The following is a 27274-nucleotide window of genomic DNA, read 5'->3' on the forward strand; positions in this document are numbered from 1 at the left end:
GTTCTAATTATCCTGAATAATTTTGTATTATAAACACATTTTGTCTCCTTCGTAGTCCGTTTAGGAATAGAACAGCTCTGTGTAAAGTTTCGCGAGTAAAATCTAACACTGACGATTCCTGGGTTGAGAGTCCCGTCTTCAACATCTCTAAGACATAAGCGGACTTTTCCTTTTGCTCCACGACAGATCGTTTTTTTTAAGAAACGTTTTGTGAGAGACCTTTTCAAACACATTTTGGAAATCCAAATATACTGTTCTATTGCAGACTGTCCTGTCTATGGCCTTCTTCAGGGACCTCTCCACACAGTGTTGGAGGTGCTCGCTAGCTCCGCTCTTCATTACAGCTTCTGGCAGTTAGCCCCATAGAGAAGTCAGATTTAGTGGGCTGTAGCGCCTGCAATCCCTTCTGGATCTCTTTTTTAAAAACTGATGTCACATTTGCCATCCTCTGTTCCTCCTGGTGCTCAGCCTGATGATATAGGGCATTCGCCCTCCAAATTCTTATATCAACAAGAGTGCGAAGTGTGTCCTCCTGTGGCCATTTTTTTTCACTCCCTCCTTGGTCTGGCCTGTTACTGAAATAAAACAGTAAATTTTGTGAGCACAGTTCTTGCCTTTCCCTCTAAGAAGGGAAGATTAAGGCAAGAAATCACCCCCCAAAGCTAGCTGTGAGTTTCTATACTATAATGCGGCATTTGGACTTCAGAGACCAGACAATTTTATTTACCTCCTCTCCAATTCTGGAGTGGGTTGGTCAGTGCTGCTGCTAGAGAGATTAGAGTGGGTGAATGTAATCTCCGCGGACCTCCCTGCTGCCTGTGGCTGAGCGTAATGATTCATTGCCAATTTGGAGTCTGCACAGGCTCGCTGAACTTGGAGGCAGGCTGTCTAGCTCCCTCATCACCTATATTGAAAATATCTTTATACTCCGGTGGCACCTTCTTCTAAAAGATTTCCTGACATGTAAAAAAAATAACATAAATCCGTATCTTCAGTGATGTGGCAGGGATTTGCTAACGTTACTCTCATGACTGTCGCTGCTTGGGGCGGGGGTCACTAGCTCTGTTTAACCAGTGGCCTCAGAATGTTATTCTCTAGTGAAGGGCAGCACTGAAGACTGAGATAGCGCTCTGCTTTGCCCGTTTGTTAAGTCTAAAAACACTGTGTAGTTATACTGGCATCCCATTTACATTGCACACAGCTTACAGCAGAAACATGCTTGTAACGTTTCTACCCCAAGAAATTTGGCAGTGGGAAGATGCTGTTTCAAACGCATGCCGCTTGGAGACTGCACTGGGAAAAGTTTTATAACCCTGGCCCCAAATTGCCATAATTAGAGGAATTCTCAGCCTGTGTGTTGCTGTACTGAAACCAAAGGGAAGCAGCACTGAGAAGCTGAAAGATGAAGGATTTCCAGCTTCTTCTTCTGCACCAGAAGAGGATCTTCCTGGAGTTTTGTATTCTTATCTTGCTGTTTGACCTACCCTAAGAAATTGGTACTGTGAATGAACAGATGAAGTTGGGGAGAAGCAGTTAAAGAGACTCAGCTGTTTGGGCTTTCTGTTACTAATTACAACTCAACAGCAGTTCCTAAATTTTCTGCCTGGAAGCCCCGCTCCAAAGGGCCATAGCCCCACATGAGGAATGCATGGTTTCATTCTGACGTTGGTGCTTCTCTGTGCAGCCAAGGGTAGGATACAGCAAGCAAACATTACTCCACCATCCTCTGCTCTCTCACGTGTGTAGACATCACTTGGGTATACAGGTTAGCTCTGTGCACAGCTCAGGGGTTCTGAATTGCTCACACCTGCATGAATTTTTAACCACCTATTCATGATTCCTCCACTGCTATTGCTGTGTTCAGTCCTTTCGGCTTGTTTATTTTCTCCTTCTGTCTAGGGTCTCCCCACCAACCTTTCTCCTGAGTGCCATCAGAGGGTTTATACTAGTGCTAAATTATTACAAAAATCTGCACCGCTCCTGTGGGAGATCTTCAAATGCTATTTGCTGTCTCTGTTGGTATGCCATCTTCATGTTTGCAGAACAAATAGCAAGAGCACAACCGCAGAATTCTCTCATTTGGGTTTAAACTAATAGATCAGGAGTGATCTTAGGGGTGGATGCACTAGCTGCTTTCATGCTGAAAAATACTACAATAAGATCAAAACGTAGCTATGGCTCTTCTCTAATTTAGTCCTTCAAATTAGGATCCTTTCTTTGTTCACGATTCCTCCTTATTGCTATTCATAGGCTTTTACAGTTCAGCCCCTGCTAGGACGTCTACTGACAGCGGTAATGGGAAACAACAGCAGCGCTGCATAAGGCCGAATCAAGAGACTGAGTTCCTGCTCAGTCACTGTAGCAGCAACATTTCTTGCTCGCAACCTTACATTGCCAGCAAGACGCTGGAGCAGTTTGATTTTACACCTTAATGGAAATTCTTTGAAGTTTAGGAAAAACTAATCTGTAACTTGTTTCAGGAAGGCAATGAAAATGGGTTGTTAAACCTGGGTGTATCAAATTCCAATTAGCATTAGCATGGACAATATAATTAAAAGGTAAATTGGCCATAATAGCAAGGACTAGAACACTTTTTACAGTAACTAATGGTCAATTGAAACCATGTACATTGGCTTCTTGGGTTGTCAATGATAAGTTGAAAGGACAGAACAAGAGCCTGTATCCATTCATCTTTGGACAGTAATGTGTTCTGCGAAGTTAAACATAAGGAGCAGCAGCACGCTAGCCAGCCACCGTTAAAATCAGCTGAAAAGACTAAAAGGATTAAAGAAAGCAGAAGAAAAGACTCTGGAATGGAAAAGTTTGTCTGATATGACTGGATGAATTACAGATACGGTGATAAGGGGAGTAGCTGTCCTTTTACGCCCAGGTGCCAGTAGCAATTTCGTGTTAATTGAGAATACTTTGTTTAGGTTGCAGCAAGTAGCCCGGGCACCAGAGCTGACCTGGTGGCCTGCCTGCAGAGTTAAGTTGTAATAGTAGTGTAATCATGATGATGTTTTAAATGCAAAGGAATGACTTGGTAAGCAGTAAGATTTAGAAATCCTAGGGTGTTAATTGCATTAGCGTTAGAAAATGTTGGGAAAGTAAATATGTAATAATATATAATGTGGTAAAAAGGCATAATTAGGCAGGTGACTTTTGGGAACTTTCTCCGGGCTGCTATTTATTAACACCAGGCCATCCTGTTCTGCCAAAGGGTAAATAACGCTCTAAAAGCAGGCATAGATAACAGGCTGCAACTAGTCTTGTCTTCTTGCAGCATTTTGCGCACTGATGAAAGACAACCACTTTGACTTTAATAACAAAGGAATGTTAACTTACGCCTTACTGTCTGGGGTAGCGAGCCTGTGGTTTAGTAATTTGCAGTTAGCATCTGGAGTGATGAACCTAGGAGAATAACTGACCTCAGTTCACCGCCCATCTGTCCGTTCAGCACGGCCAGAAGTTACCAGTGGCCAGCATGAAGTGAGACGATGTCCTCGGTCCCCTTCTCACTGGACAAGCTCAGCATCACAGAGCATTGATTGTGTCCTGGACGGGGTGGCCCTGAAATCAAAATGTCCTTTTATTGGTTTATGTTGATTTTTAAAAAGACAGAAAGAGTGGAGGTGCATTGGCAAAGGGGGAAGCTTTCCTTGAAGAGTCTCCTCTTGCTATGCTTGTGCAGTGTGCAGGTATAGGACTCCATCATTTTAGCAGTTCTTAAGAGTATTAAAATGCATTTATAATGTTAAGTTTTTAATAAAAGCCATTTTCAGAAGATCACCTCTGACGGTAGAAGACCTTCTTTTCCATTGCCATGTTTTTCACCATCTTAGCCTAATCTTCCTCTTCTATTAGCTTTATATTGGCCAGCTGGGAACATCGTACAGTTGAAAAAGCGGTCAGCATCAACATAAAAAGGTTAATTAAAATGATTAACCCCTCTAACAATTCCCTTATGGAAAAATCCTATAGAATTTAATAGAAAGTGATACGTTTACTATGTAGTATTTAAACTTGTCAGAGAGAATTCCTTAGCAGGGATGTAATTCCCTATTAAATTCTATAACTGTTGAGAGTGTTCTCCACAGAACCTTATTGGATTCATCTGTATTAAATTCTACAGCATTTGGCATAAATGTTTCAATGCTAATAACTGTTCTAAAAATAATTTTGTGGTGATAGAGGGATTTAGTGTTTGATATGGGGCTCTTCAGAAAGGGGGGGCTATTTTTTAGAAGTGACCTGCAACAATACAGGAATCATGGTGCATGATTTCCAAATGCAAAAAAGTAAAACTAAGTTACATTAAATCATACAAATATGTAACTAACACTATTTTCCCATTTGCAATTTAGGCTGAGCTGATCCTGCCCGTTGTATAATCCAAAGTCCCTTGTTTACTGGAGCCGACAGGCAGAATTAGGGGAAACGCACATTTTAATGTGTTTTTTGTGTGTGTGTGTGATAGAAATGGAACTGTGAAAATTCTGTTAGGGCCAGCAGAGAGGTGTGCCTGATTCTTCTTTGTCTTTGCTCAGCTCATCCCCTTGACTGCAGTATGCTTCTCCCTATGGAGAGGAGAGAGCAAGAAGCAAATGTTCGTTTGGGGGTGCTATGTGGATATAAAAGCTATAAAATGTTCAAGGTTTCAGTATACTTTGCACTTTTAAAATGTAAATGCTGGGAAAGATATCAAAATTGCTTTGCAACTCCTTTGTGAAATGTCTGCATAATGCTGAACTCTGTTACATCTGCTGTTTGTATAGCATTTCTCTTGATAATTTTTCTCTGTCACTTAGCTCGTGATCTTTGTAGCAGCTGTGAGCTTCTAATGACTTTTCCTCTTAGGCAGGTAGTGTACTGTTATTTTTAAAGCCCAAAGTACAAAGTAATTTGGCACCTCCCCATATAACCTTGGGGGAAATTTGTTCCATTTGGTGTGATTTCTGGAACCCACAAAAGGTTTGGATAAATGCAGCTTCTTCCACAACTTTGTAAACTGCAAACATCAATATATTTTTCAAAATTTGTTTTGAAACTAAGAATATTTACGCTAATGATAAAAAGCTTTTTGCTTTTTCAGAAAGATTGTATTTAAATATATACAAGAAAATAATTCTTTGGAAGTGGTATAGTGCTTGATATTTACTGCTTAGTTTGCAAGACAGTCTCCAAAGTGTGTAACTGTAGGAGAACTTGGCCAAGGGGAGTAGCTGCTACTCTCAAGGGCAAAGAAGAGACACTCTGTTGCCACGTATAGCCCTGTATTCAGTTGTTTGATGATGCAAATAGGTCAAGAGCTGAAAAATCAATGGAAATTAGGTATATCACCTACTTCCTCTGCTAGACATATATCTGCATCTCTAGCTTCTTGAACACCCAGCCTTATTCAGCTGGGTAAATGTCTGATTGTATGTAGCTCCAATATATATACCTGGACACAACCTTTTACCGTTTTCACTAAATCGTTTGCTGTTAATAGGTGTCCCAGCAGTGGTATTTAAAGCACTGTTATCTTCACAGATCTATTTTATTTATATTTTATAAAAGTCATCCCTCTGCAGAGAACTAATAAAAGGTCAATGCAAAACTTAAATGTCAGAAACCCTATTTTAAGGGGTTATGAGCAAATAAGTTGTCCAGCGGTCAAAAGTCTTCTGTAGAAATGTTTTTTGTACTTAATTTCTTATACCGCGTTGTGGCCACTCTTGCCTTTGATGGACTCTCTGTTCCCTTCCCAAGGGGGTAGAAAGGGGATAGAGCCCAGGAGACTGAGGGACTGCTGGGCAGAGGGGACGGGAGGCCCTCTGGGTGCCCAAACTGCATCTGCCACCAAGGATATGTAGAGGAGCATAACTGGACACCAGAGAGCAGCTAATACCCCCTTGTTTTAAGCAGACTGTGTCTTACAAGGCAATACTGAAAGACTTAATTTAATCCAGCCATTAATCCAACCATTAAGATATTGATATTTTAAACCTATTTTCCCTGAGCTGTTGCAAAAGGAGATAAAGCTTCATTTTTGGACTGACAGATTTTCCCTTTGAATAATTTTGGTGCCTAGGAAGTGCAGCGCTGTACAGCCGACATGAACATCACTGCGGAGCACTCCAACCACCCCGACAACAAGCACAAGAACAGATACATCAACATCCTTGCGTGTAAGTAAGCCTGGGCAGTTAGCGCAGGGAATCGACAGGGAGAGGCACTCTCCTCTCATAGTGTGTCTGTAGGTGACGGGTGATTCAAAGTTACATTATTACACAATAATTAATAAACATGTGAAAGTATAGCTGAGCGATCCTTTTCCTACTAAGGGCAGTGTAAGTTTTGACTGCTGTGGGACCAGGAGTCCACTCCAGCTTCTGTCTTAAGTTGTTTTACAGTTTGATGGTACAAGTATTGTTTTAAAAGTACCAGCTCAGTGTGAAACTTTGCGATGGAGCAACTGGGATCAATTGATGGTAAGAGCTGTCTGCCTGCTAATCTCTGAAAACTGGCCTAAGGGAAGTGCAAGGTGGAACAAAGAGTTTTATTTATGGTCCTTGGGATTCCCTTATAATCCCAAAGGTACTAACTCTTACCGAGGTATATCTGCTCTATTTCAAACTGCTGCTGTGTGTATGACTTGGGCAAACAATGGTCTTTGTAGCACAGTGCAGGCTTTGCCTGAATCCCTCTGAGAATTGCAAATCTGGGCTCTGCTCTAGAATGCAAATTATTGCAAGTATGAAACGGAGATGCGATAACTTTTTCCATATTGTTCTCTGATGTCGAGTGAATGGCAGATGCAGCAGTCACTGTGGTTTGGCAAAAAAGATGGAGAGGCACTGATATAAAGCTCACAAGGTTTATCTTCATTCTCTGATACCATTGCAATAAATCTTGAGTGTTTCTGATGGCATAGGAAGGAAATGCATGTCTCTGGCAGATTCTCAGAAGTGATCAAGGTGCAGATTGAGGACCGATTCCTGGATCTGTAATAGACCTGCTGTGTGGCTTTGGGCAAGGGAACTCGTTGCAGTTGTCCCAACTCTGATTGTAGACAAAGATGTCTGGTCCCTCTAGGCTCCTTCTGTGGCGCAGAGAGAGAAGTAACATTCGAGGGAAGTTGGAGCAGGAACTTAAGTGCTCCAAATTGCCCCTGGAGGAACCTGTCTCCCTCTATTGGTGGTCAAGGAAGGCAAATGAAACCAGCTTATTGTGCTTAAAGTTAGTTAACCCTTGTGTTTTGTGTCCGCCTGCGCTGGAAGCACCTAATGGTCCAATGCTGCTGCCCCAGAGCAGGGGAAGACCTGCATTTCTTCCGTTCAAGCCAGAAGTCAGGCTTTTGGGCGCAAGGAAAACAGGAGCTAAGGACTGAGAGTCTGTGCTCTCGGGGCGATAAGGGTGGTGAAGGAGTGAGGGCGCTCACTCTGCTGCCAGGGCCAGTAAAGCTGCCTTGACGCAGCACCAAGGGGAGGATAAGGAGCTCACACATCGAGCCAAGCCGAGGCAGTTCTACTGCCTAGAAGAGCTGAACTGGCATCTCTGCATGGTGTTACATATGGCACCGTGTGTGGTGGCATGGCTCTTTGAACCACACTACACTACGTAGTGTAGATGATCGTAGAGATCGTTCTCTTCCTTGAGCTCCCGTGATCTCTAAAGAGAAGTTGTCCCAACATGAAGCAGGTACTTCACAAGATGTGAAGCCTGAGGCCTGCAACCACGATCAGATGACCAAGAGCAGACACTTCCGTCTTCCCCTTGACTCCAATCCAAAGCCAGTTTCTATAGGTTATTAATAAGGGGTACTCCAATACCTAGGATGTTTACTCGCATTTCTGCAAAATGTTGCCTTAATGCTTCTCTGCTCTGTTTTTCATCCTGCAGATGATCACAGTAGGGTGAAGCTAAGGCCTTTACCAGGAAAAGATTCCAAGCACAGTGACTACATTAATGCTAATTATGTTGATGTAAGTTATTTGAATTGGTTTTTTTCCTCTAACTCTGAATCCTTCCACAAAGAGGAAGTACTGCTACCTGTAAACTGTTTGTGTTTTCCAACTTCCCCTGATAGTTTTGCTACAAATTCCTCAGTATCCTGAATGAGAAAGACGCCTTTCTTTGTTACCTTTAAATTATTAATATGTCTGCTGTGATACTGCTTTCATCTTACTTGGCATTATGGTTTTCTTTGAAGGGTTACAACAAAGCAAAAGCCTACATTGCTACCCAGGGACCTTTAAAGTCTACATTTGAAGACTTTTGGAGGATGATTTGGGAACAAAATACTGGAATCATTGTCATGATCACAAACCTTGTTGAAAAAGGAAGAGTAAGAGAATTTCTAATTTGTTAGCAACTGCTCCTTACCACTTCCCTGACTCACGTGGGCAGAATTTAAATTGCTTGGGGATGATATATATCGGTGTGCAATATATAAATAACAGAGGGATACATTACTAGCTATGGTCTTACTCGTCTAAAAAGCTTTAAATGCATATATAAAGAACCAGCGCAAACCCTCAGCCAAGCTCTCTCTTTGCGCAGAGGAAATGCGATCAGTACTGGCCATCAGAGAACAGCGAGGAGTACGGCAACATTATAGTCACGCTGAAGAGCACAAACATTCATGCCTGCTACACTGTGCGCCGCTTCACAGTCAGGAACACAAAGATGAAAAAGGTGGGTGAAAGCCTTTGCTGTTCTCATGCAGATGCCTTCTGGCTTGTGTAGGCTGCAAGCTGCCCAGGAGCAAAACCTCAACTGTTGCATAGACAGCTTGAAGTAGCAGGGGCATGGGAAATAGGTAAGCAAAGCCAGGATTACAAAGGAACCTGGCAAAAGGTTTGGCCTGTATTTCTTTCTCTCAAGTTCACTGCTGCTTTAGTTTCACAGTTGTTGCTGTTATTTTCTGTTCCCGTGTGTATTTTTCCTTGAACTCTGTCTCCACCTAGCAGGAGGCAGAGCTGCAGGAGAAGATTTCTTCTGTCAAAGTCAGGCGCTTTTTCAGCTGAACCAGCCAGTGGGATTGAATGTATTTCCATGCTTCCCTTTCCTGATCTTTCTCTTCTTGCTGTGCTTGCTTTGCATGCAGGGTCAGAAAGGAAATCCCAAAGGGCGGCAGAATGAGAGAACGGTTATTCAGTATCACTACACTCAGTGGCCTGACATGGGTGTGCCGGAGTATGCTCTGCCTGTGCTAACCTTCGTTCGGAGATCCTCTGCAGCCAGAACCCCGGACATGGGACCAGTGGTTGTGCACTGCAGGTATGATGAGTGTGATTAGCTACTTCATGGCAAGCATCCCTAGCGTGCAGTGTGCATCTTATATGCCAGTTAAGACAAACACATACGTTAACAGCGCAGGAAGAGTATGCCTGCCCCGCGGAGTGCAGGTAGACATGAGCATGCTTTGCTTTACCGTTTCAAGCCGGCTCCAATGCAAAAGCTTCCCAGTTGCTTTAGGGAAGCCCTGCTTCGTGCTACTGAGCTGTTCAGTGTTGCACTGATGTGGCTGTGCAGTTCCTGGCTCGAAGCTTGTTTGCAGCAGTGGGTGGGCAGGATCACATCAGCTGGCAATCAGCCATGCGAATACATGGAGTCCTGGAGCTCTCCTTGCACACAGCGAACCACCGAACTGCACACGTATTCACCAGCACTTGCAGTCAACAGAGGGCTTCCCTTAAATGCTTAAAGGGAAGTGGTCTCCATCACAAAAGACTGCATGTGAGGGGGCTCTGCAGCACCACAGCAAAGAGGAGGGGATGCTGAGAGTTAGAGCTCCCTCTTGAGCAAAAATTGGAAAGCTGTGAACAGTTCCCCTCTCCCCCTTCTATGCTGAGCCCAGGACCACCCTCCTCCCCTTCAAGAAATCCTGCCTTCACAGGGTAAGCCCCTCTTCTGCCTTGCCGTAGTGCTGGTACCTCTTGGGTTTCCAGAGCCGCGTTACAGCTCCGCTCTGGCTGTCAAGCCTCAGCCTTCCCTCAAGGCTGAAGCCAACCAGGGCAGCCCCATAGCCTGCAGCAACCACGGCGGGTCTGGCATAGAAGCGGTTTGGCACAGGGTGGATCTGCACACGCTTCCTCTAGCCAACGCCAGTAACAACAGCAGTGGAGACAGGACAACGTGCACAAACAGCCAGAGTGTGAAAATCCAGGCTCCACGGCAGCTCCATCCTCACTGCTGTGGCCAGCAGCGCCGGGCAGCTTCACTGGCGCAAGCATGATGGCTTGTGCTACACTCACATCCTCATCTTGCAGCGCAGAGATACCCGTAGAGGGGAGGAAATAAAACATTTGGGGGAATGCTGATATCACAGTGTATCTAAGGACTTAAATTTGCCAGATAAAATTCCCAGAAAACCAGAATATTTTGTTTAGGGACTTTCATGGTTGGTGCTTGCATGGAAAGTCAAGTTTGTGGACAGGAATATTTGATCTTGATTAGTTCTCTTTTGCTATTGTAAACATTTCCTTTGGTCCGGCTCTGTTACATGAGTTTCTTTTATGTCTTCTGTAGTGCTGGTGTTGGCAGAACTGGTACCTATATTGTGATAGACAGTATGCTGCAACAGATAAAAGACAAAAGCACAGTTAATGTCCTGGGTTTCCTGAAACACATCAGGACACAGCGCAACTACCTCGTCCAGACAGAGGTAAAGAATGCAGTGGGGTTGAATTTAAAGCCGTGCTCATTTTTATGTTGTAATCAAATAGAAAATAGATTTTTCAGTTACGTCCCTGTAAATACTGAATATATCACCAGGCGCTTGTTGTACTGGAACATCTCTTTTTTCTAGAAAAAGTTTACCTCCTGCTTTTGATTTCTTCAGAGTTGTGTTACACTTCTAAATGTTTATTCTGGCCTTAGGTGGCTTGTTTTGCAAAGAAGGTGTAACCCTTTCCTTTAGTGTGCTCTTTCCCTCGGTTAAGGCCAGCAGTCTTGTTTGCTCCAAGTGCCTACGTGACATGCTGTTGTTTTTCTAGGAGCAGTACATTTTTATTCATGATGCCTTGTTGGAAGCCATCCTTGGGAAGGAGACTGAAGTATCTGCAAACCAGCTGCACAGTTATGTTAACAGCATCCTCATACCTGGCATAGGAGGGAAGACGCGACTAGAAAAACAGTTCAAGGTAAAGCTTATCACGGGCATCCAGAGGGACTCAATTCCCCCACTCCCTGTTGCGTGGTGTGCCTTCGCTGTCTATAGCCAGAGATAAGGAACCAAACCAGAGCCCTTGATTAGCGCTGCACAGCTTCTGGAGAAGTTCAGTGTGCAACAATCTTCATTACACTGCTGGAAATCAGCACTAATCCTCTTGAAGTCAAAGGCAAGAAGAGGAAACGGACACTGGTCTGAGCGTGCTGCTGCTCTCCCCTTTCTGAAGGGGCTCGGACGTTCCGGTGGGTGCAGTGTGCTTGGCCGGAGGTCATCCTCCAGGCTGCCTCTCTCACACCGATCTGTGCAGAAACAAATGAAATGAGGCTCTTCGCACCACTTACTATTATCAGCACTGCAGATACAGATTTAAAAATGTTCTGAGACTAGGGAAACACAATATGCCTTTCTCACTGCTAATAGCTATACTTGCTGCTTTTCCCTACCATGTTATAGCTGACTGTCGTCCTGGCCAAAGTAAAACTTTTTGCTCTTTTCTCCTATTTAAAACCTAAGATTTTCTGGCTGTGTTTTATTTAAATGCATTTAAAGCTCTTTTGTGCTACTGTGTAGCATAAGATTATACATGAAGTCCATCTGCACAGTTAAACTCAGTCAGTCAGTAACCGGCTAAGGAACTGAAACTGTTAAAACAAATTATGCCAGGTGCCAAACTATTCAAAAAATGAATAAGCTATTTTCTCAGTTCACTTGTAAAAATCTCATTGCTTCTCTGTCAGTCAAGACATTCCAGATGCTTGATTACGAAATTAAAGAAACAAGCATACACACACACACAAAATGCAGCAGGAGAAAAAGATTTGGTACAAAAAAAATGTTGCATTTCTTTTAAGAAAAATACTAAGTTATACATTCAAAGATATTTTCTGACGACTTGGGGCAAAATTTCAGAAACCTAAGAGCCATTTTCAGAAATTACTTTGCCAGAGTTGCACAGGCATTTAGAAACCCCACAACTTCCAATGGGGCTTATGCCAGTAGTTGGATGAATGCTTTCTTGTTTAGAGTGCATTTGAAACTAGAACTAAGTAAGGATGTGGCCAGCAGCAATTATTAAAATGTTCCCTAGTTTCTGCTGCTACCACAAAGTTGGCAGAAAATAACTTGTACTCATGCCCTCGTGCAGCAGTTTACATTTAACTGTCTTAGTGTAAAATTACGCTGAGTGTGAGTTTCTAAAAGTGCAGGAAGCCACCTCCACCCTCCTCGCTCCGGTAGAGTTTCCCCACGGACTAGGGGAGGAATATTCCAATACAAATCTGTCTCCCTGACTTTTCTTTGCGCCTCATAAGCAGCCCAGGACGAGCTTGGCAGACGAGAGAACGTAACCCACCGCCTGAGCTCTCGGATGCTCATGTGCCGAGTTCCCAGAGGCCTGGCAGGAAAAGACATTCTGCAGGAGTCATCTTGCTTTTACTTTAAAAGAAAACAGAGAAGGGTTGTTGTTGTTGTTTTATTTTACTGGCTTTTCCTCCTTGAGACCTGCTTCTGAGTGAACATATCTGCAAGTCTTTGAAATATATTGTCAAAGATAACTAAATGTAGTGTTCTGTGAAAGTGCGTTTTGATAGAACTTCATTCTCAGGATGTTTCGAAGCCGAGAGCTGCAGAGATCTTTTTATCCATTAAACGTACTGTATGAAAAGGGTGATTTCCATTGGCGTCTTGAGTACTTTAAACAAATTTAACAATGCAGTTTATTCTTCCACTGATATACATCTTCCCAGGAGCTGGCAAAGAAGCCTCCTCTCTTCATTGAGAGCACCATGAGGACTGACTTACTACTTTATTCTCTTTCAGCTGGTTACACAGTGTAATGCAAAATACGTAGAATGCTTCAGTGCTCAGAAAGACTGCAACAAAGAGAAGAACAGGAACTCATCAGTCGTGCCATGTAAGATCACATCTTCGGTTTGATTACTGCCTAGCATAACTTTTTGTACTGAATTCTCCTTGCGTTATGCATGAAAAAGCATGGTCACTAGGAAGGAGAAATACAATCTTTTGTTCCGACCCAGCTGTCTTGTCTTTCAGAATTACTCTGATGAAACTGAACAAAAGAAAATAGTTAAGGTATCAGCCAGATACACTGTCCAAGTGAAATGTTAATTTGAAGTGCTTAAGAATTTGAATAGTTATTTAGGGAGGTAAATCTAAGGAATAGTGAGAGAATTACTGTGATACAGCTCCCTGCTCAGGTGAGATCTCCCAGTGTGACTGACAGAAGTTGTTTGCAGTTCAGCTACTACTATCAATTTTCTGCGTGTGTGTGTGTGTCTGTCTGTCTGTCTGTCTTGGTGGAGCATGGTAGGCCACTGTATCTCAGCCTTCCCCAGATGAGGGTGTTGAGTGCCCAAGGCCATAGTTCACAGTCATTAATTTGGCATCTGTGCGTGACCTGGTCGCCCAGCAGCGTGAATTTGCTGCAGACCAAGCATGGGCACGGTGTCATTTCCATCCGATTACCCAGAGCACCGGACAGATACCAACTGGCACAAAATTATAAACAGCACACAGATCTGGGCCATCATAAAGTTTGCTGCGAAAAAGGGAAGCCATCAGAATATAGCTTGCAAACGCGAATGGGCAGAATGAGTCTCTACGACTTTGCAGTTTGTGTCAGGTAGCTGCAGGGGTTGTGGTTTGGCGCGAGGAGCCTGTCAGTTGGTTCCAGGAGGTTGTTGAACCCAGTCCTCAACTCCAGAGTAGTGTAGACCTGCTGGAGAACAAGCACACGCTTCTGGGTGGTTACCCGTTTGGCAAGTTTTTTCTCTGTAGAGGTTATCTCACCCTCCAGCTGGGAGAAGTGAGTGATGGTAGTGCTGCCGAGGGGTAGGGAAAACAAAATAAATCAGCTGGGTTTGTGTGCTGCTGGAGACAAATGGAACGCTGCAGTCAAGTATTACCTGAAATCCCCTGTTATCACTGCATACACTGTCATTTGGTAATTCAGCCTGCTGTGAAAATCTTTGCTATAGTAAAATTTGATTCCTGAAATTACTTTGTCCTTGTGGGAATATTGTGCAACGTTCTCTTTTTATATCCTGTGTTAGTAGGCAATGCTTTAACACGGTTAAAGTGCTGGTCTGCTCCTGGGGGAGATGGGAGCTGCGCAGTGTTTGGTTTGTTAACATCTGAGAAATTCTTGCTTTCTGCATTGTGCCATTATCAGACTTTGATTTTTTTTTTTTTTAATCTTATAGCTGAGCGTGCTAGAGTGGGCTTGGCACCACTGCCTGGAATGAAGGGGACTGATTACATTAATGCCTCTTATATCATGGTGAGGAAGCCAACACCTAATTACAAAGTAAAATCAATTCTAAGGTGCTAAATACCAGATGCCTGTAATTGTCTTAATTCTGTATGTAATGGCTGTGTATTAACAGATGAGATTTTAACACCTTCCCCATAATGTAAAGCAGTATTAACAGTGTTTTATTAAAGATTGTTGCCTGAAAAAATTAAATACAAGATGCATTTATGTGGAATTCATATTTCCATGAAATACAGACAAGTAAATACTGGGATTTAGAGTAAATGAAAACAACAGGGACTCTGCAGAATGGAAATTGAGTTAGAAAATTATAGTTTGTGTGAAAATATTGTAGAATAAAATGAAATAGGGTCATTATCAGTCCCCATAGATGAAATTAATGCTTTAAGAGTACTTAGGGCAGCAAGTAACTGTGTGGTTTGTTTTGCTGCAAAAGGGCTACTACAGGAGTAACGAGTTCATCATAACCCAACATCCGCTGCCACATACGACTAAAGATTTCTGGCGAATGATTTGGGATCACAACGCACAAATCATCGTCATGTTGCCAGACCACCAGAGCCTGGTGAGTTAAACGCTTCCCTCCCTCTTCTGTAGGGTTATTACTTAGCCCAGCAGGGCACTAGCATAGGGTCACTTAGTTACATGCTATTACTGTTTTCTAGTTGAAAACCAGAACATTTTCAGAATTTTTGAGCCACCTTCTCAAACTTTGCCGTAAGCTTAGTAAGACAAGTTCCTAGGTTCAGGGCCTGTTTTCTGCACTCCCCTTCTGACCTTCCCCCTCGGGAAGGACATCCTGAACTGCAGCGAACAGGAAAGGACCACAGACTTCTGCAGCAGCAGGCCAGTGGGGACAACCTCTGTGAAGCTCCTGTGGGTTACCTATCTGGCAGGATGTAAAGCACTGAGGTTGCTGGGTGCCAGGGCCATGGGTAAGGACCTTGAAAGGAACAGAAACGCGAAGCAGAGACAATAAGGTAGCTGCTTATTTGCTTGGGTGCTTAAGGCTAAGCCCATACAGGGCTAAAGCCATGCAAGATTTCAAGTGTTATTTCTAATGTAAGCAAAAAAGCAAATGTGTGTGTTGATTTAAGTGGAAATAATGAGATAAAGAAAGAAGGTGACTCAGGTGAAGCGCTAATCACTACTTCCAGATTTACTAGCATGTCTCAAGAGTGTGTGTTGAAAAGGATTAAGAAGTAAACAGTTCATTTTCCTGTGCATGCATCATTGAGGTGAATAAACGATTGTAGCTGAGAGTGGTAGAGAAACCACCTTCATTACAGTCATGAGGGGCTACTGAAGAGGCAGGAGTTGATACTCTTCCTTGTGTGTGGTGAGATGAAGGGGACTGCAGGCACTGCAAGGCAAAGAGCTTTCAGAGAAATACAATTGAACCAGAAGGCACCACTGAAATGAAAGCGCACTGGGTGGAAACGAAGAGGCTGATCTTGTCTGTACAAGTGTATGGAATAGCTGTGGAGAACAGTAGTGATGGAAGTGTAATGGAGGAGTGCTGGCCTCGGCCAGATCCTTTGCAAGGGTGCCTTGCACCTAGTTTGACCTTCGCTCTGCTCAGGGTGAAGGTTGGCTAGCCAGGCAGTAGCATCCATGCGGTGGCTCAGTGTCTGGTGTGGGTTATGTTGATTGGTAAGGAGGGATGGCACAGGACTGAGACCGTGTCAAGGTGCTGAATGCGTAATGCGAAAGGACGAGATGGTCATGCCGACTGCCTGCTACATGAGGATCTGTCACCTTGAAGGACAGAGACCTTCCATGGCATTCAGCACTATTATTACCCTGTTTGGTGTCACCTCTGCAGGCAGAGGGCAGAATTTTTGAAGCGCTCAGGGGACTTAGGACCCCAAGTCCTGTTTTCAGAAGGAAAGGTCTGAATCTCAGCAGTGTCTTGCACATTATGTGCATTGAGTCTCCAGGCCCACAGAGATGAGCCTGTTTGCAGAGACATGCTCATGGCCACAGAGGGACAATGCAGGTAGCTCATGCGTTTTCAAGACAGTAAAACACAGAGTCTTCAGAGACACAGCCATGCAGTGCCACGCAGGCTGTCGGGTTGGCTTCTCTTCTTATGCTGCGTGGACAGGATACCTCTGGAGCCAGGAGGAGAAACAGTCTTTGCATGTATGTGGTTACAGAGCCTAATTTGCTTTCTCGACAGTAATGATCAGAATCCACGGTTGCTTTTTAAAGAATAGTGTTGACAGTATGTTATCAGTACCCCATCACTTAGTAAGGCTACTTCAGCACTGAGCTTTTATTCCCATTCACAGTCTCATTGAGAATTTATAGTGTCATAGTGTTTTCATTAGAGTTTTGTTGGAGAACTTGCATTAAGGTAAGCCAGTGTTTTTCTCAAGGTTAAGAACATTTCCTCCTCACTCCTCCCCTCATTTCTTAAAATTCAGCCCCTTCTTAGAGTGTCCATCAGTCTTCTGCCTAGACCGATCCACAGAGCTTCTACTGGCACCCTTGAGTTTTGGGTTAGACCACAATAAATACAAATTAAAAATAATAAGCAATTAATTTTTAAAGGTCAGTGCATTTTTTCTGAACAGATAACTGACTTTCATGCAAAACTGTGTAGGCAGGAGGTGGTAAAGCCTGGGATGTAATACAAAAGGTTAAGCATGAGCAAGCTAAAATAGCCATTTCCCTGTGAAACCAATTAAAAAGCAGACATTACCAGTTTGGGCACACAAAAGAAGGATCTGGTAGGCTTACTGAGTACTGTAATAGTAAGCCTGTTTTAGACATAAATGGTTTTTAAAGGTCAGCTTCTGATTGTCTCTGTTTATCAAACCAATTTTTTGATCCACTGGATTTTCCAGTCACACTTACGGTATCTGAAAGGCTACAGGATGTGTGTTGTTTCTTTCCTGCAGGCAGAAGATGAGTTTGTGTACTGGCCAAGTCGTGAGGAATCCATGAACTGTGAGGCCTTTACTGTGACCCTTATCAGCAAAGACAGACTGTGCCTCTCTAATGAAGAGCAAATTATTATCCATGACTTTATCCTTGAAGCTACCCAGGTAAAATAAACCCCCAAATGCAGGCTTTGGCTTTTCTCCAAAATGCTATTGATGTTATTTAAGCATGGGAGAGAGAGAGTTTAGAAAGAGTCTTGAAAATGATTTACTTGTAAATGCATGTTTGTGTGTGTGTTGTTCACTGGGGGAAGAGTGTTCTTTACTGGCACCTTCTCCTTCTGCCATCTTCTGCATCCAGGTATACACCAAGTTTTATTGTCCTATTTCTGCTTACAATATTCAGCATTTATAGATTAATTGTTTTGCAAAGATTAAGGGGTTTTACTTAGAGAAGTACATTTCTTTTGAGCTACAAGTCTGCTTTTAGTTTGATATCAGGACTGCAGCTGCATTTTTCTGCAAAACAGTAGTTTGCAAGCCCTTTTTAATTTAGTTCCTTTGGTTGCTCTTCTCTTGTTTGACCTTTGAGCTGTAGGGGCTCTGAGAGAACATGTATATGGATGTAAGCCCTGAACTGAAATACAAAATCATTTCCAATTTTTTGTTATAGGTGTTTTATTTTAGGGTGTTCACTGTTACAGAGGTACTAGAGCTGTGCATCTTTCTTCTTCTTTGTATGCAAACCTCTTTGGAAGAGGAACGTATCTCTTCAGTTTGTAGCAACATCGTGCTTTCTACCTGGAGTGGATGAATGTGCAACTGTAGCAGCTAATACTGAGGGTGTTTTTTCATTTCAGGATGACTACGTTCTGGAAGTCCGCCACTTTCAGTGTCCTAAATGGCCAAACCCAGATGCTCCTATAAGCAGTACCTTTGAACTTATTAATGTAATCAAGGAAGAGGCCTTAACAAGGGATGGCCCCACCATAGTTCATGATGAGTACGTCATCTCTTTTCTCCCATTTATATGTAGGCTGTAAAAAGAGTTACTCTGTTATGGGGTAGTGATCAGGATTAATGTCCGTTCTTGCAAGGAGTCGGTGGGGTTTGGTGGCCTTAACAACAGGATCACGGTATTTAAGCTTCCTGAGGTGAGGTATCCATTGGCACCTGAGGCCAGATACTTTTTTTTTTTTTTAGTGTAGTTTATTATATTGGTTCTAGTCTTTCCAGATGGACTCAGAAAGTCAGGCTGTGTCTGCTTTGTAAGTGTTTTGGGTTCTTCTCTGCTTGGAAGCTTCCCAAACAAATTCGACAACCAATTTAAAAAATCGGTAGAGCTGTGGTTTAGATCATAAATACTTTGAGAAGCCCAATATGGTCTTCTGGAAACCTGAGCTCCTGTCTAACAACTCAGGTCTAATGTGCCACATAAAACAAGGAACAAGCTCAGCTCAGCTGTGTCTCAGGGTGATTAGGAAGTGTGTCTTGTGACAAAGAGGCCAGGTTTTCTTAGAGCAGATCTGTTTTTCTTCCTTCTGCTCCCCCCTAAACCACTCCAAGGGGCCCATGTGGTGCCAGGCATGAGGGAGGGAGCCCACCAACACAGGGCCAGCATGCGCCAACACTCGTCTCTTTTGTAGAGCTGTGGTGTTCATTGTCTTGCCAGCTATGCTTGAATGCCCAATTATAAAGAGCGCTAAATATTGCATTGCATACGATATCTTGCCCTGGCAGGCAGAAAGCTCCCTGGAGTTGTTCTGTCATTAAAATCGTGAGCAAGCCCATTTTCTGTCACTAGTTGAGTTGTTCACCTTGGAGTGAACACCGAGCCTTTGTAAACAACTGCTACCCGCTCTCAGCCCCCGCCCTCAAGTCCATTAGAGCTTTGCCATTGCTACAAAGTAGACAGCATTAATGGGAAAGTCTTAGAAATCTTCACCTTTGGTGCCAAAATGTTATTACTGTACTCTGGTATTTCAGTGGTCAGATCAGCCTTGGGGCTGATGAGAGATTGTGTGCTGATATCTGCCTTTGCTGAAAGCTTTTGCTTCACGTCAGTGTATTGCTGCAGCAACAGGTTTTTCCCAACAGACTCCTGCAAGTGGTGCCTGGGGCTGCAGCAAGTAGTTTTTCTCGCAGTTTCCTGCCTTGCTAATGCACAGTGTAAGCTCTGCTGGCTTTTGCCAGCATTTATTAATTCCTGTCTAGTTTTAATATTCATGCTTTGGGTAGTCTGAAGTGAGGTTTTGCTACTCTTGCAGTATTTAAGATTATGTTTTACAAAATTAGAACCATTATTGATTTGGGCACTTCATGCTAGACCAAAAAAAAAATCAGAATTGCATTTCTAACAGTGCTGAGTCATTCTTTCTGTAAATTGCTTTTTTGATTTATTAGTCATATTCAATGATTTTTATTTTTATGCCTAAAACATAATGTGGATTCTGCTTTTCATTGGAGCCTAAGCAAATGTAGCTGAAAATGAAGATTTCCCTTTACTATATGCAACAACTATATCACATAATCCACTAATAATTACAACTGCAGATTAATTCCTAATATATGGATTTGCAAATACTAAATGCATGTGGTATTTAGGAAGTACATGGTGGGATGACTTGATAACAAAACATTTCCAAGAGTACGTTCAGAAAGTCCTACTAGAGACAATTGTACTGAATACTACAAACTTAAAGTCAAGTATTTGAAATATAGTTGTCCATATGTAGACAACTAGACAAAGATTTGTTGCATCATTTGCAGAGAGAAAAGCGTTCAGATGGTTGGGAGCTGAAGGTAATCAACCTCAGTAAAAAACAGGACATTAGGCCCTGAGAGGCATTTAGATGTCCCCAATCAGGCAAAGTCCACTTTGTCCGTATCAGATGACCAGTCACGGCCGTCTGTGTAGCTCTGCAAGAGCCCTGCTTCTTCTTCTGTGTACTTTTCATCAGGTAGAGCAGAGATCCATTGCGATCAGATTTCTGTTTCCCATTTGTAGGCAAACTGAGCTTGCAAAAATCATATGAAATCAAGACAGCACGTGTCTTGATTTCTGCCGAAATCTTGTAACAATACTAGTGGTAGCCTTACTATACCAGATGGCGTTGCGGTACTCACCGGTCATTTAAGTTTCCGTGCGCAGTTCTCCAAACAGTTTACAAAGGAAGTCGGCGCCGATGCCCCTTTCACAGATGGGGACGTTTAGATGCAGCCTTGCTGCAGGTCACAGAGCAGACCCATAGCAAAGCTAGGACAGGAGTTCAGTCTCCTGAGGGCTGGGAGAATAGAGTACAACTGTGGCTCCTCAGAAGCAGTATGAGCCCCTCTTGCTTGGGACCTTTTGTCAGGCGCCCCACAACTGCACTTGTGATTCAAACATGCCTTCAGGGATTTGGATTTAGCAGCAGTAGGATTTTTGCCTGATCACCATCTCAAGGACACACTGTGAGTCATTCTCCGGACAAATAACCGTTGCTCAGGTTCTTACTAAACGACAGCACGGCTCAACTTATCAGAATCTGTAATGTCTCTTGGGCACCCAGCTCAGGAACGTTGCGTTCTGCCCATGAGTCAGCGCTAAGGAAGACTTTGAGATGTGTCCCGTTTACTTGTAAGGAGCTCGTGTCTGTGTTAGTTGTATGTAATTGTCAGACATGGAGGAAGAGGCGAAGTCTCATTTCTTTGTAATAGTTTGTGTTTTGCTTGAGCTCCCACAAATGCATTGTAAAGTACACTGAGCTATAATGCAGATGCTTTCGGTGCATGTGAAGCCTGACTGCGGGAGCGTGCTCTCCAAGCTGGGTATTTTTAAATGGCTCGCATTATTTTGCTGCTCCAGTTCTTCCTATTGAGACCTGCAGATATCCGGAGATGACTCATATACCACCAAATTTCTTTTTTTAATTAAAATGACTAAAACTTTAGCTAGCATAAAACAGAGCTTTTAACAGATATAAAGACGAGCGGCAGTAATCAGATAAGACTGTATCGACGTTTTCATGGCTCTGTGTCAGGGTGCCCAGGTTTGTTTGTGAGTACCTTATGACTGTGGTGTGGTTTTTCAGGTATGGAGCTGTGTCGGCAGGAACGCTGTGTGCCCTTACCACTCTGTCCCAGCAGCTGGAGAATGAAAATGCTGTCGATGTTTTCCAGGTGGCAAAGATGATAAATCTTATGCGGCCTGGAGTATTTACAGACATTGTAAGTCCTTAAATGGAACATAAGTTGGTAGTTTACAAGGTTTTTGTCTGAGACAAAAAGCATGAACTGAAACACGTATGCAGATTTGTGTACATTATCAAGCCTTGTTGCTTCTGTTACCAAGCAGAAGTTGCATCTGGCCTTTTTTTCTATTGTCATTTTTTATAGCCCTCCACCCCACTCAGTCTCTGATGTACAATTAAGCTTATTTCTCATACAGTTAGGCCACTGTACGGATACGGACAGCCCTGGCCTTTCAGCTTGTCACCATCTCCCTGCCAGCCCTGTAAATTAATATCTGCTATTTACACTTGGTTTATTTTGATCTCAAGCAGTGGAGGCAGAGCTGAAGGGGGATAAAGCTTCAACACGAGCCTGCGCTCTGCGTGCAGAGAGCAGCACCCTTGCCCCCACGTGCATGGCGCTGCCTGCACTAGGGAACGAGCCCGGGCTGAGATACAGGCTCGGATACTCTCCTGCACTCTCTGTCTTGTTTAAGCACTAGTCTCCAGTGCAGTACAGTTTTGGCCCCACTTGTATTCTCCTAAAAATGTCCAAGTAGGCTGAGGGCACAGCATGGACCAGGGCTTGTTCCCAGGGGCAGAACAGGCCATGCCCCTTGCCTCTTTCTCTTTGCTATATACCCAGCCTGGGGGTCCTTTGCAGAGATAACCCCAAAGCTGACTTTGGCCGTAACACACCGACCGCTTCGGATACCTTTGACCTGCCGACGCTATTTAGAATCGTCTCTAGACGAAGCCTGGGAATCAAGAAGCTGTAAATGGCTCCTTGGCGCTGTCCGCATCCCTCCTCTTAGAATTTAAGCCAACACCTGATTTAGCCTATTTATGCATTCAGAACCTGTACGTGCAAAAGTGATAAAGGTATTGACCCACTGACTTCATTATGTAAAATGATTGTACATATAGCATACATGGCTATTTGAAATCAACCCGATAATGGAACAGAGAGGGAAGTAGTGCAACTGGAAGTATGCCATTCTTGCTGGTAAGTTAGTGTAGTGACTTTTGAGGTTTATTGCAACATGCTGTTTGGTATCTTATGTTGCATACAAGGTGTACTTCCGGCCCTTCTGCAGTATCCTTGTGGTGTCAGTGGAAATACTTTATTTTCCCTTCAGTGGGCAGTGAATCAGGAATAAAACAATCTACCAAAACTGGAGATTTGGGGTGACAGTATTAAACTGGATTAACATATGTCATTACTCTCTAAATATTTTTCCTTGCTGTATGTATGCTTGTAGTAATGATGCATTTTATTATGTACAAAATGAGAAAGAACAGTGCTTCGTATTCTGTTACGTCTTACTGCCTTCTCAGGGAAGTAACTTTTATTTGCTATGCCCTCAGGAAATGGGAGGAATGTAATTTATTTAGATTCTGTAGTTTACTGACATCAGTGGTGTCCGTGTGGAGAAAGCAACAGGAGGAAAGTAAATATTCTGTAAGCAATATGAATACTTGGCATCTTGACTGTGAAGCATGTGTTTCTGAGTATTCTCCATTACTGTATTTCTGTACCATGTCAGATGGCTGCTTTGGTGCTGTTGATATTAACAGCCTGGAACATTTTATATGAAATGATTTTTTGTCTTTCTCCAAGTATCCATGACCTAGCTGGGAAATGCCAAATTTAAGTGCCACTCACTTTACATATCCTGAAAGTTTTGCAATAAGTTGTCCTTTCTTTTCCAGGAACAGTACCAGTTTCTTTATAAGGCAATGCTAAGCTTGGTCAGCACTAAGGAAAATGGAAACGGTCCCATGACACTGGACAAAAACGGTGCTGTGATGGCCAGTGATGAATCGGATCCCGCGGAAAGCATGGAGTCTCTTGTCTAATTGGAAACCTGAAAAGGCACTTAATTTGTAGAACTTCTGAACACTGAGTGAACTTTTTTGAGGCCTTTTTTGCCAGACTCTAGGTTATACAATAACCCAATTACTTTTTTACACTGATAAAAGTTTTGATATTTATTTTTTGCCATTTTATGTCTTAATGGTATCCTACTGAGCATTTGCACCTCTGTTTATTTCACACAGTGAAACGCAATTTTATCTAGTTTGCACTATATGATCAGTGTTACTGCCTATAATAATCTAATACAAAACAAGCCCTGATGTGACATTCCATGACAACAAACATACGCTTTTTTGTTTTGTTTAAATGCGGTGAAGTTTTGCTAACTACAGTGACCCTCAAATCTTAGATCTTGAATGCTAGGCCAGGTGGATTCTTTCTATGACAGATACTGTACCATACCTTCGTACCATATTTATTATTTTAATGGTCATGTCACAGTTTCGGTAACTGTATTCTGTATTCCAGAGGAGTGGAGGAGCAAAGTTCATCCTTTCTTGACAAAATGTGGCAGGTGATTTTTAGCTACAGTGAAGGGGTAACAGCCTTGTGGAGCTGAAGCGATTGTTTCTGTATTGTTTCAAATTACTGTATTGTACACTTACAGGCCTAAGACTTGCTTCACATGGAATATATAGATTACATACAATATCAATATAAATTAGATGCAATTCATGTGTGGGACACATTCACAGGTGTCAAATTTACAGCTGCAAAGTTTCCCCGGTGATTCAGGAAAAATGTCAGTTTTAGTTTTTGAGCAGCCCTGTGGTGAGAAAGTGCTTGGTTTTTATTTTCGTCAGAGCCAATACAGTGAGAAATCTACTACAATCCAAAATCAGACCTATTTTCAGATATATTGACGGTAGCAATATTTTACATTACTAAGCTATTCAATATTTTAAACACATTAATTTCCTTACTATTTCTTGAATATGACCTCACACCTAATGGTATGTTTCATGATGACAGGCGTTTCTTAATTTCATAACTGTTAGATGCCATTTTTACAGGTGTGTAATTTTCATACTTTAGTGCTAAAACATAAAGTACTGATCCATATTTACTGGTGAAGCAAACTAATAAAAAAACTACCTATAAAGTTACATTCTCCCTCTTTTTTTTGCCAAACTAATTGTTTAGCACAAACATATTTATTCTGTTTTGCCTTCCACACCAATGATATGGTTTTCCCCAGATAGTATCTGATAATTCAGTTATTGTTTGGAGCATTTAAGTATACATCCTCATTGGCTCCCTTTTCCTTTGTATTTGGTCAGAGTTCAACAAAGTCCATCCCTGTTTAACAAAAGAAGTAAGCACGTACTTAACTCTCCTGAGAGTTAAGGCTAATTGTGTCCTTCATAGCTCTGCTGAATAGGGAGAGGTTACTGAATCTGTCTTGAAAATGAAATGTGTTATTTCAACCAGTCTGGTGTTTGGTAGACAGTTAAAGGCACTATCCCTTATATATGACATATTTTTCTTTACCTTTAAATTTCAGCTGCGCAAAGCATGCATTGCAATTTTTCAAGACTTGTCAAAATGCTACAGCGTGTTTTTCCTTTAAACGTAACGCTATTAATTTCTGCCGCCCATCCAGTCTTGCTGAAATAGAGCCATTTGGCAAGGCAAAACCCACTTCTTTTATTGGAGGGGAGGGCAGGGAGGAAGCGTAGCTATGAGGAAGGAGCCCTGTGCGTTTTCACACGGAGGAAAGCTGAAAGTGAACTGTGTGAAATTCCGCGGAGTGGATGTTTGGGGTCAGAACCTCGTGAGGTGCAACCCGAAACGCGTGGCCTCGTCGAGAGCAGTGGAGCTATGCAAACTGGTATGTGCTGACATCTCGTCTTTTGTTTTAAATGAGGGAAAGGTTTCCTAATATGGATACACTTGGTTGACTAGGGCACCAAAGTATTTAAGAGTTCCTGGTTACCTTTTACTTACCAGTTTGTTTAATCCCTTGATAGGAGCGATCCAAATAACTGCTAACGCTGAACAGTGTAATGCAGCTGTGGTTTCTGTAAGGAAATCCCATGCCCAGCACCAGCAAAATGCGTTGAGAGAGTGCTTGGTGGTTTGCATCCCCGTTGCACTGGGACAAGCCAGCACCGGGGAGCGAGCCAGCGTAGCGCGTGGTAGGACATGAGACTGGCTCCCCAGGCGCGACACCCCAGAAACAAGGAGGAGTTAAGTTTTCAAGAACCGCTGTCTGCGAGGGCCGGCGTGCTCCAGCGCCAGAGGCAGCGGTGCCCCCGCCTCGCTAGAGTGATCCCGGCCCAGGCAGGGCCAGCGCGTAGCACAGAGGGCTTCTGCTCGATTTGATCCGTTTGGGCTGAAGTAGTGAAAGTTCCTGGGGAGCTGCAGGGAGAGGGAAAGAATTCAAACCCTGACGAGAGCGAAGTCGCTCAAAGATCGCTGCAGGCGCTGAGAGAGTTTGCGTTTGTTCAGTCCTTTTAGCTGACTGCTTTTCGTTTCTGTGGCATGATGGAAGATAACTGTGCTTCATGACACGCTGCCTGAACAGCCTTGGTTTAATCCCGTCTCACAGTTTTTTAAAATCAATGAAAGGAGGCCGTGGGGTTGGACTTTGGTAGATGCTTTGGAAATCCATGCATACGCGTTGGCATTTTCCCACACCTGAAATACTTGCTCAGGGCTTAATTCATGGGGAAATAATTTACACTGATGTTCTATGACTTCTCCATGGATTTTTTCTTAAGGGGGATCAAGCTGAGTGTGAACAGTCAGATAGCCAATAGATAGTAGTAATGCATTAGGTTTGAAGTGGATGAAGCTAGGGATTGCTTGTGAAAGTGAGGATTAAGAGCGTGTAAGAGTCAGATCTATCCTGATGCAAGCAGCTGGCTTTCTGCTTTCTTACATGGCTTTGCACCTCTTCCCCTGGGGCTGAATGAGGCTGTCAGAAGGACTGAACGGGTATCGAGATCGGCGCTTGTAGAGCTCCACTGAGATGCTCTGGCGTGGCTGTCGAGCCAAAGTCAAGTCGCACGCTCGTGCGTCGCGGCAAGCTGGCACTTGCTTTTGCCACGCTAACCTCACACGTTGCAACCCCTGCTTGCCCCGTGGGCGGGATAGCTGTCAAGCATCAGAAGTTCTCAAGCAATGTGCAGGCCTGCAAATTAGGAGACCTTAAGTATGGTCCACAGCTATAAAATGTGGGGCTCGGCCCCAGCCCTGAGGAATAAGGAAATAATGGATTGAAGTGTGTGTGCATGTGTGTGTCTACATTGAGAAAATATTATTTTCCCATGTCTTGCTTGTGTACGCCACCAGCAGACCATGTGAAAGACGTTCGAGACGTCTCTGAGTTGAGCCCAAAATAATAACCAAGCTTTCCAAGAGGGAACGTTTGGGAAGCTGCTGTGTCTTCCGAACATCTAAATTGGTGACGTCGCTGCCAAATGCCCTAGTCCTACTCGTGTACGTGAGTAACCTGACATACGTAGGAGGGCCGGGGGAAGCCGGTAGGGCTGCTCGTGTGCGCAGGCTAGGCAGGCTGATGCTTGTGTCAGACCAAGGTCTAAATAACTTTCCTTTCAGCGCAGCATTTGTCTTTAGTATTTCACAGTGGCTGTTTCCAAATATGAATTTAGGAACAGAAAAAAAAAAAAAAAACCTAAATCCTTAAGCTACTGCTTGTGTGTGACTGTTTCTGTACCGTGGGTCTGTTCTAGGTTAGTGGAATCATTTACAGGAACTGCAGAATTTCAGTTGTTTTTCTGATTTCTGACTGCTTAAATTGTTTGAACCCAGAGTCACATACTGGAACATTAGGAGAATAATCTTTATGACGCAGCACAACTGCCTGCTTATTCATCCTTT

At 43.2% G+C, this 27274-nt stretch overlaps 1 protein-coding gene across 2 annotated transcripts in view; it reads left to right on the forward strand.

The window, feature by feature from the left end:
* The window catches only part of PTPRG (protein tyrosine phosphatase receptor type G), a 411417-nt gene extending 384366 nt beyond the window's left edge, over positions 1-27051 (forward strand). For both annotated transcript variants that reach the window (XM_068907053.1, XM_068907052.1), the window contains exons 17-30: positions 6074-6170; positions 7885-7967; positions 8195-8329; positions 8545-8679; positions 9092-9264; positions 10516-10651; positions 10983-11129; positions 12977-13070; positions 14380-14456; positions 14887-15015; positions 17357-17503; positions 18199-18341; positions 21412-21547; positions 23263-27051. In XM_068907053.1, the coding sequence (XP_068763154.1) occupies positions 6074-6170; positions 7885-7967; positions 8195-8329; positions 8545-8679; positions 9092-9264; positions 10516-10651; positions 10983-11129; positions 12977-13070; positions 14380-14456; positions 14887-15015; positions 17357-17503; positions 18199-18341; positions 21412-21547; positions 23263-23409 (1779 nt within the window). In that variant the 3' untranslated portion in view covers positions 23410-27051. The remainder of the gene's footprint in view (positions 1-6073; positions 6171-7884; positions 7968-8194; positions 8330-8544; positions 8680-9091; positions 9265-10515; positions 10652-10982; positions 11130-12976; positions 13071-14379; positions 14457-14886; positions 15016-17356; positions 17504-18198; positions 18342-21411; positions 21548-23262) is intronic.
* Positions 27052-27274: the final 223 nt, after the last annotated feature.

The sequence above is a fragment of the Struthio camelus genome, chromosome 14 (genome assembly GCF_040807025.1).
Source record: "Struthio camelus isolate bStrCam1 chromosome 14, bStrCam1.hap1, whole genome shotgun sequence".
NCBI lineage: Eukaryota > Metazoa > Chordata > Aves > Struthioniformes > Struthionidae > Struthio > Struthio camelus.